Here is a 9,361-nt window from a genome sequence, read left to right as displayed (position 1 = left end):
TGAAAAATAAGTTTTTTCAGGTTTTTGAAGTCCTTCAATAAAACTTATAGTAAAATAAAGATTTTGAGAAAAATCATTTTGTATTGATTTTAAGAATTCGGTGTCATTACAGTTAACATTAGTTAAAATCATTAATTTTTGGTCTATTAATTTTGATAACTTGATTATTTCTTCTCTTAAATCTTCTAATTTACTTTTTTCCATTAGGTGACGTTTTTCTTTGTGAAGAGTTATGGTTTAAAGTGTGGCTTTAGAAAGTATAGTGTAGACAAATCTTTAAATCTATACCAACTTTGATCTGTATACTAAAATTCTCCTTGCAAAAAAGAGCACTAACAAGGAGTTGCGATACCATTTTATTGACAACCCACCCATAGAACTTAAAAAAAATTATGGCTGATGATTTCACAAGGGCTATCCTACCCCGTTTTGTCTATGAAGTGTAATTTTTTTTTTCTTTTGGGGCTGTTAAGCCCCCTTACTTTACCAAAAAATATAGTTCTCTCATGTCCAAAAAAATAATAAACTCTAGTTCCCCAAACATCAAACCCGCAAAAACCCACCAGGCCACCCACCCCTCAGTGTCTCTGTCTCGTCAGTTGTCACTCTCCCACTAAGCCAAGCTCTCTCATCTCTCTCAGTGTCGCTCTCGCACTCAAGCTCTCTCGTCTCCGCTCTCTCTCACTGCCTCCGGTCTCACCCTCAAGCTCGTCGTCGCTCTCTGTCTCGTCACCGTCTCGCAGTCAACGCTCGCCTTCCCTGCCCTCCTCGTCGTCGCCGGCGGCAGAAGCAGCAGGTCCCGGGGCTGGTCGTCGTCGTCGCTCTTTGTCTCGTCACAGTCTCGCACTCAGGCGCGCGCCTTCCCTGCGCTCGTCGTCTCCGGCGGCAGAAGCAGCACGTCCCGGAGCCTCGCCGTCAGCTTCCTCCTCGCCATCAGCAGCTGGTCCCCGATTTGGTGAGTTCCCATAAATTCCCCTGTTCTTCCTTGCTCAATTTTGTTGTTGTAATTCATCTTTGCACCTTGATTTTGTTGCTGAAAATATCACTGAGTTGAATTGTTTACTGATTATCATCACTGAACCTTGAATATGTTGCTGTCTTGTTGAAAAAATCACCTAGCTAAAGCTGAAATATCAGTGAACTATATTTTGTTGCTGAAAATCATCAATGAGTTGAATTTGTTATTGTTTATCATCACTGAAGCTTGAATATGTTGTATTGCTATAATCATTTAGCTAAATTTTTTGTTTCTGTAAATCATCTTTTGAGCTAAATCTTTTGTTTCTAAAATTTATCATAGTTGGATTTGTTGTTGAAAATGAGGTTCATGCTCTCTGCAACTCAGAATAAAATTGTTTAGTTAAATTGTTGTTCCCATGCTCGCTGTTTGTTTTTTTTTTTTTTTTTTTTTTGCTAGAATTTTAAAAATGTCTTCGTCACAACTCAGATTCTATTATGAATTATTCTTGATATTGATATGTGAAAGTTACACAAATGTAGATATAGATGCAAATCAAAATGAAGGAAATGTTCGTCAAGCTTCAAATTTATCCTATGAAGATATAGATGCTGACTTTGAGATCGCCCCTTGAATTTGATTTACTGATTGTGTTATTTTTTGCTCTTTCTTGTTTATTTAAATTGAAAAATTATTTTGTACTAGTGACTAGTTTATTATCTATTTTTGCATTATTAGTTATCTCTGATTGTTATTAATATGTTTGTAAAGACATACATTTTAAGTTTTAACTTTTGATTTTATTTTTTTTTAATTTTACACTTTTATTTAATTATGACCGGATCAACCAGGTAAATCAATGACTTACTGGTTGAACCGGTGACCCGGTCATATGATCGGGTCACTTACTGGTTCGATTCTGATATCTGTGCTTTCTTTTCTTCCCTTCAGGTTCCGCCCTTTGCTGTCTTTCCCTTTCTCACTGAAACAACCCAACAGCGGCATCTCAAAGTTTCATCATGCTTACAGGTCCCCCTTTTAACTTCTCCATTATACTATCAATTCATCGTTTCTTAGCATGCAATCCAATTGTTTGATCAATGTCCTAGCTCAGGTGAATTTTATTTTAAATGGTATTCTACATAAGAAGAAGAAGAGTATATAAATGGTTGGTTTAGTGTGTTATAATTACTTTACAGTGGCCCTTTTGTCGATTCTCCAAGTTTGTAGCATTGGCAAGTTGATTGATGGATCCTCAAATCATTTTTCTAGAATTAATGGGGAATTTTGCAATGGGGATTCATGGCCAAGTCAATGCATTTGTTTTCATAGTGTATGATAAAAGAACCAAAAACAATAACGTATTGTACTGCACTAGTGAAATTTATAAGCTTGTAGAGTCTTGCTTTTAACAAACTTTTAGATAGTGGGTAGGACATGAATTGAAGAAGGGTGTCTTATCATCATTTTATTGGTTTATCTTGAGATGATAGAATTTTTTGAAATGGTGGAACTTTGCTTGACATTTGCCAAGTGATCCTGGTTTGTTCTTTGAATCCTGGATTGGTACTCTAGAATATAATGATTTTGTATTTGGATATATAGGCTATTTTGGTTTAAGAGTGTTTGATTTTTTTTTCGGGTGTGGTTTGAATAGATCATAGGAGCTCCATTCAAAATGATTTGGTTAACTTGCAAGTGACATTTTGGTCTCCTCAGTAGGCTTCTATGTTTATGACCGTAGCTGCTGAGTACTGATGTTATCTTGTGCTTGGTGTAATTGTTCATCATGGAAAGCATTTGACATTGATTCAGTCATGTGTAACTTGATAATAGGTCCAGCTTTGGTTTTGTGGTGATTTTATACATGAGTGATTCACGATGGTGTTTCTGATGTTTAATGTTCACGATTGGACTGTTGGAATTCATGAGTCCATCAACCAGAATTGGCTGATTTCCTGTACTTTTTGGCTCCTCCATCTATCTTGGATGAACGGGGTTGATCTATACTTATCAATAAGATAGTTATGGTTCTTCTGCTTGACCCTTTGTGTCTTCATTCATGGTGACTATAATTTTGTGTGATGTTTATGATGATGTAATCTCCTTAAAAATATAAATGCTCAGTTTCTCAATATTTATGATGATGCTGTTTTATGTATTTTTCAAATTTATATGTAGTGTATATTTTAACTAGCATTTTTAATCCATTTCCTATGACAGTATATCTTTTTTTTTTATATAATCATGCTTGCATTTATTTATTTATTTTCTCAGCTAACTTGAAAGATATGTTTTTCCTTTTGTGCAGGTTCAAACAGTGGCAGTTACTTGCAACTTAGGGCTACAAGTTTCAACAGAAGGCCGATTCTTGGTAATCTTACTCTTTGCTAAATGCATATATATATACACTACATTGTTCACTTCAAGAAGTTGTTAACTGTTATGAAAGTATCTCTCGTGTTTTCGGGAAACCAGATGAGCATATTTCTTTCTTTGCTGAGTATGTAACATATGCCTTTAAGTAGGTTTAAAAGGAGAGAAGCTGCTGTTTTCAAGCACTAGGTGGTGCCCGAAGTTTAAAATTTCCTGCAAACTAACAGAGTTGGGAAATAATTTATGCTCAACAAATGATCTTGAAAAGAATCAACCTTTGGTTAAGATGTGTGGCATTACATCAGCTAAAGATGCTGCTATGGCAGCTGAAGCGGGAGCAAATTTTATCGGGATGATCATATGGCCAAACTCTAAACGTTCTGTTTCACTTTCTGTTGCAAAGGAGATATCTAAAGTTGCTAGAGATTATGGAGCCGAGCCTGTTGGAGTATTCGTCGACGATGATCTAGAAACAATTTTAAGAGCTTCTGATGCATCAAACCTTGAATATGTTCAGGTAAATTTTTTCTTGGCATTTACATATATTCCATGACAAGTATTTAATTTCATAATCTATTGGACTATGCAGCTTCATGGACATGGTTCTCAGTTAGTTTTTCCGTCCTTGGTTCAAGAAAACCGTGTAATATATGTTCTCCATGCAAATGCGGATGGGAGCCTTTTAAACACAATTTCTGATGAAGATTGTTCTCTAGTTGATTGGGTTCTTGTAGATAGCGCGAAGGGTGGCAGGTATGGATACAATTTCTATTGGTCAATGGCAATCAGCCTGTTAGATAATCTCTCTTTTCTTTGCTTCTGCCTCCGATTTCTTCCTATTAATTGGTACTTTGACAGCACTGAGATTAAAACCTTTCTCATGCAAATGATTCAAATTGGTCACTACTAGATGACTCTTATTGGCTTTTCTGCTCAAATATTAAACTCATTATACGCTGGTGCAGTGGCGAAGCATTCAATTGGGCTCAGTTTAAACTACCTAAAATTAGAAGCAAACACGGTTGGCTCTTAGCAGGAGGAATTAATCCAAATAATGTTTCCGAGGCTCTGTCTACCCTCAAACCTGAAGGAGTGGATGTTAGTAGCGGTATATGTGGCTCAGATGGTATCCAGAAGGATCAATCAAGAATAACTTCCTTCATGAATGCAGTCCATTCTGTAAAGTATTGATTCATGTTAATTTATTGTGACCTTCGTGACAGAAAAACATATCTGCATGATACTTTGTCACAGTTTTGTACATTTGAGTCCAACTTTATCCCCAAAAGTTTCCATTGGTAGAGCTGTTTTTCGGCATGGGAATACTGTAATGCCGGGAATCATAGATAGATGCATGCTTTATTACTTGAACCAGATTCAAAATGAAAAAACATGTGAAAGGATTAGTTCAGAGTCTTTTTTATTTCATATTGCCATTTATGTAGACAACACTAAATTAGATGTGAATAGAAGAATTCGTTTTTCCTTATATTATCTTTGCTTTTCTATGGAAACATGGGGTTATGTTGGCACATTTTTCAGACATATCCTCATTACAATGCTTACTTTTATGGTTTAAGGTTAAAGTTAACCTTCTATCTGCAGAGCTTGACACTATGAGGATGCTCAAGTGCAACTAAACATGGTCATAAAAAGTGTATTCCTTTTAAAATGTAATCTCTTTTTTTTTTTTTTTTTTCTGGGTATAAAAATGTAATATCAAACACAGGAATGTTGTTCTACCATCTCAAGTGACTGGATTTTAACGAATTGGTATAGCTGAATTAACTGACTGGCGACAGTTTTTCCAATACTAACCTTCTTCTTGCCAAAATTTATTTCATGATCAGTTTCTTTCAAAAGCTAGTGTGTTATGTGTGGTTAGATCATTAGCCTTAGTAAAAAGTAGTATCTTGCAATTATGATATGATAATTGCAACATGGCTATATATTTTTCCTCATTTGTATAGTTCCAATCATCAGAAATTCAGAATATACATATTCAGCTTTTCTCACACTATTATTCATTTTGTTTTATTTTTACAATTTTGTGACTTATTTAAATCGTAGCTTGTTTGGTACAAGTTTGGTCAAACATCTGCCGCAAATGATTGGCTAAGAGTGAGTGGGAAAGCCATATAAAACTGCAGAATAAGTGAGTTGGTAAGTGAGGCTGATTCTGATATTGCTGGAGTGAAGGGAAGTAGGACCTACATAAAACCGAAACCAACCAATCAAGCTGCATTTGGAGACAAATTTCGGGTGTATATGAGACATGGTTTGTGGTTCACCTTATGGCTCTACCTATTCTACCAGCGTAAAAAAATAATATGCTAAATCAGTCCTTAAAAAATTTTAGTCGAAAATCGATTTAATAAAGTAATAAGTAAAATAAAGTAATAAGGGCAGGAACGAATAGCGGGAATCAAACCTGCTGCTTGGTTTACATAAATTAAGTAAAAAGGATAGAGCAGTAGCAATAAAATGCCAGAATATTTTTCAATTCATCCTATTTTATATAAATGTCAGAATATTTCTCAATTCATTCTTTCTCATTAGTTTTGGGATGGAATATGATTTTGAAGGATGAACTGGATAGTTCTAGTAAGACTTTATTTTTGAACAAATTTTGAACAAATTTTAATTTTTAAATTAATTTTTTATTTTTTATTTTGTTAGATAAATCAATTATCATAAAATTTTGATACAAAATTAATTAAATCAATCTTTATCGTTATTTAATAAAAACATAATAATCATAAAAAATTTTGAAATTTTTTAAATTAGTTTGTTTATATAGACGAATAATTTAATATGAGAACTGATATAATAATTAAAAACTGTTGAAAATTAAAATATATCTGACAATATTTTTTAAGAACTAATTTAAGATATTACAGACATACAAACTCTTTTTACAATTGAATTCGGCGCTAGACACAGACTTATTCTGTGTGAATTTTATACTCCACCCAATGGTAAAAGATTGTGTTGGCTCAGTGTACCCACGTAAATAAGAGCAAATAACAATCTTTCACTATTGGACCCATTGAATTATTTGCTCCTTATACCCTATATATATTGATGAAGAGTGCTAAGGATCAGTAATTTTTGTAATTTGTAGTTATTAAGTAATTATTAATGATGTTTTTAATGGTGTGAGATTTTAGAATTATTTATTTTTTTTTATTGATCACATGCTGACCATAATTTAATAAAGTTAGTAACTCCTAAACTTTTCCTATATTTATTTCTTGTTTAAACCTCTATTAAATTAGATAAGAATGGTTGGTCATTTTGAATACTTATTTTTATAGGGTTGTTCATCCTTAACACATCTACGGATGGACTATGTTTGGATTTTACCAATGAAGCTTAGATATATTGTTGAGTTGTTGTGTTTGTGTATCGAACACATTTTTATTGATACTTGTTCGATATATATGTCTGTTATAAAAAATAAAAAGAATTTTTTAGAATATATTTAAATACATCTAAATTTCATCACGTGTTAACATATTTAGTCTTATTTTTAATATGTGTATTTTTGAAATGAGTTTAGAAATATATATTACTATCTATTAAAATAAAAAATATTTTAAATAGTTTTAATAATTAAAAAAAAGATATTAAAAACAATTAAAAAAATATTTTATATTTCGTTCAACAAGCGTGTTTATTGTGTCTAAATTGTGTCTTAATAAAAAATAAAAAATTCTTTTTCAGACACACTTGAATATACCTAAATTTCATCATGTGTTAACATATCCAGCTTTATTCTTAATATATATTCTTGAAATGAGTTTAGAAATAATATATATTATTATCTATTAAAATAAAAAACATTTTAAATATTTTTAATAATTTAAAGAAAACATTAAAAATATTTGAAAGATTATTTTATATTTTAATATCAATAAAATATCACAACATCATTGTAATTTATCTTTAAAATATTTTATATTTTTTATATATGTTGTGTCCCATGTCTTATAAAATTTTAAAATTCATATATTCGCATATTCCATATCATGTCGTATTTTGTGTTCATGCACCATCAGATTTTACACTTTGATGTTGCCACTTAGCTACTGTGATGAATACATCTGAAAGTTTGTGATCATGAAGGTGGGGAAGAGATTTGGCAATAACTGATAAGAGAATCCAAATTTCATATGCTTCTTATAGCATTTTTTGCCTTCAATTTCATCCTTATAAGGTGTTTTCCCTGAAAGAATTAGGTGAGTTTTTATGGTGTCTTTTATTATGGTGCTTAAATTGCTTAACTTACTTTTAAAAGTAAAAAATAAAATGTTTAAAATAAAAAATAAAAGATTTAAAATTTATAAATATTATCTATTTGCCTTTTTTAATAAGTGGGCACAATCTCAAAAACACTATAATATTTACCATTTATTATTATTTTCTAGTATTTCTACCATGGTTTTGCCTTAACTTGGAAAAAAAGACATGCCTCCACTATGAAAAACCAACAACCAAAGGAAGTGAAGGTTGTCGTTACTTCTTGGCAAGCACATAACAATAAAAAGGACAAGGTATTGATTCCTTCCTTAGCTTTTACTTTTCTCCAACATAAAGACCCTAATGATTCCGGAATTTGCTTTAGAAAAAGCATTACCAATTTCATTATCCTTAATAAAAAGGATATGATTTATATTTGTCAAAACACAAGTAGATTAGTTACTATTTAAAAGAGTGTTATCGCGAATAATTAATTTGTTCATTAACAGATTATTACATGCACAAAATAAAATTTAAATTCTCGATATTTATTTAAGTTGATTAGTGTATGTTATAATTAAATAAATAGATAAATAAATAAGAATAAAGAGTAAGATTCATATGCAACCCTTAAAGATAAACTGATAAATATATAATTAAAAGGTAAGAATATAATAAAGCAGATTGTATGGTTGCACCAACTACAAAGATGAAATGTGATGAGCAGGTGAGCTTTGAGAAAATTGACCATAGTGGTTTATAGTTTCTACGGTGATAAGATTTTTTGCAGTTGACCTACTTAGATTGAGATTCTCTACATTTTTTTTTCCCCACAAGAGATCTCTATTTCACAAGAAACTGAGTTCTAAATTAACATAGCCACTTAGATTGAAACCCTGTACAGTTTAAACTTTAAAGGAGAACCCCCGCCCGAGGAGGGGGACCATATAAATAGTATAATGTCAAATGAGTACATTTATCAATACTTTTTAAATTTTATAATAAGATGAAGGTTGTATATTAAAAAATTTATTCTTTTAAGCAGACGGATTCAAAAATATTTTTATGAGAGTTAATAATATATATAATATTAAATAAAATTTATGTAAATAAATTATATAATATAAAATATATTACAAAATATATTGATAGAAAATATATTTTATAATATAAAAAATTTATATATTTTTTTATTAATAGAATGCTACACGTTCATTCTTCATATTATAAAATTTATCGATAATGGAATTTGTGTTAAATTTTTTAACAATTTTTTTTAATGTAAATCAAAAGACAATTAACAAAAAAATTATCTTCTATTTTATTTTCGAGTCTACCCTTCACAATATTCACAGCTGAATAAGATCTCTAAGTTGTAGTAGTTGAAACATGAAAAATTAATATCAAACGAATCAAACAATTAATCAAATAAATGATACGTAAATCATTTAATTCAACATGCTTAGGAATATCAAATTTATAATATTAAGCTTGCATTCTAATGTGAAATTTTTTTTTATCATTAAACTTATTTGAATAAAAATTTTCTACTATTTTATTTACTTTTTAAATATTGAAAATTATTAATATTTAGACTAAATTTTTATTTATACTAGACTAAATACTGAATTATTTTAAAAAAAAGTTTATATAACCCCCCATTCCATCCCTGCATCTCAACTTTGGCTCAAAAGCTTTTTAGTAAAATTTGAAAAGAACGGCTTAAAAGAAGAATACTTAAATTTTAGAAAAAGTGATCGCTATTTCACAAAAAATAAGTTCAAA

General features: G+C 30.8%; 1 protein-coding gene across 2 annotated transcripts; it reads left to right on the top strand.

Annotated features, from left to right (window-relative positions):
- The first annotated feature begins 460 nt into the window (after window positions 1–460).
- Window positions 461–4,823, top strand: LOC112715369 (N-(5'-phosphoribosyl)anthranilate isomerase 1, chloroplastic). 2 transcript variants are annotated; one of them, XM_025767126.3, is made up of 6 exons: window positions 461–955; window positions 1,910–1,987; window positions 3,270–3,332; window positions 3,487–3,851; window positions 3,924–4,087; window positions 4,300–4,823. In XM_025767126.3, the coding sequence occupies exons 2-6, from the start codon at window positions 1,978–1,980 to the stop codon at window positions 4,523–4,525; spliced, it is 828 nt and encodes a 275-aa protein (XP_025622911.1). In that variant the 5' UTR covers window positions 461–955; window positions 1,910–1,977; the 3' UTR covers window positions 4,526–4,823. The 2 variants fall into 2 exon arrangements, with proteins under 2 accessions (XP_025622911.1, XP_025622910.1); XM_025767125.3 differs by having other exon boundaries at window positions 464–955; window positions 3,484–3,851.
- Window positions 4,824–9,361: the final 4,538 nt, after the last annotated feature.

Source organism: Arachis hypogaea, chromosome 10 (assembly GCF_003086295.3).
Source record: "Arachis hypogaea cultivar Tifrunner chromosome 10, arahy.Tifrunner.gnm2.J5K5, whole genome shotgun sequence".
In the NCBI taxonomy this organism is placed as follows: Eukaryota; Viridiplantae; Streptophyta; class Magnoliopsida; order Fabales; family Fabaceae; genus Arachis; species Arachis hypogaea.
Note: the sequence above shows the minus strand (reverse complement) of the source record. Positions and strands in the feature narration are given on the sequence as shown.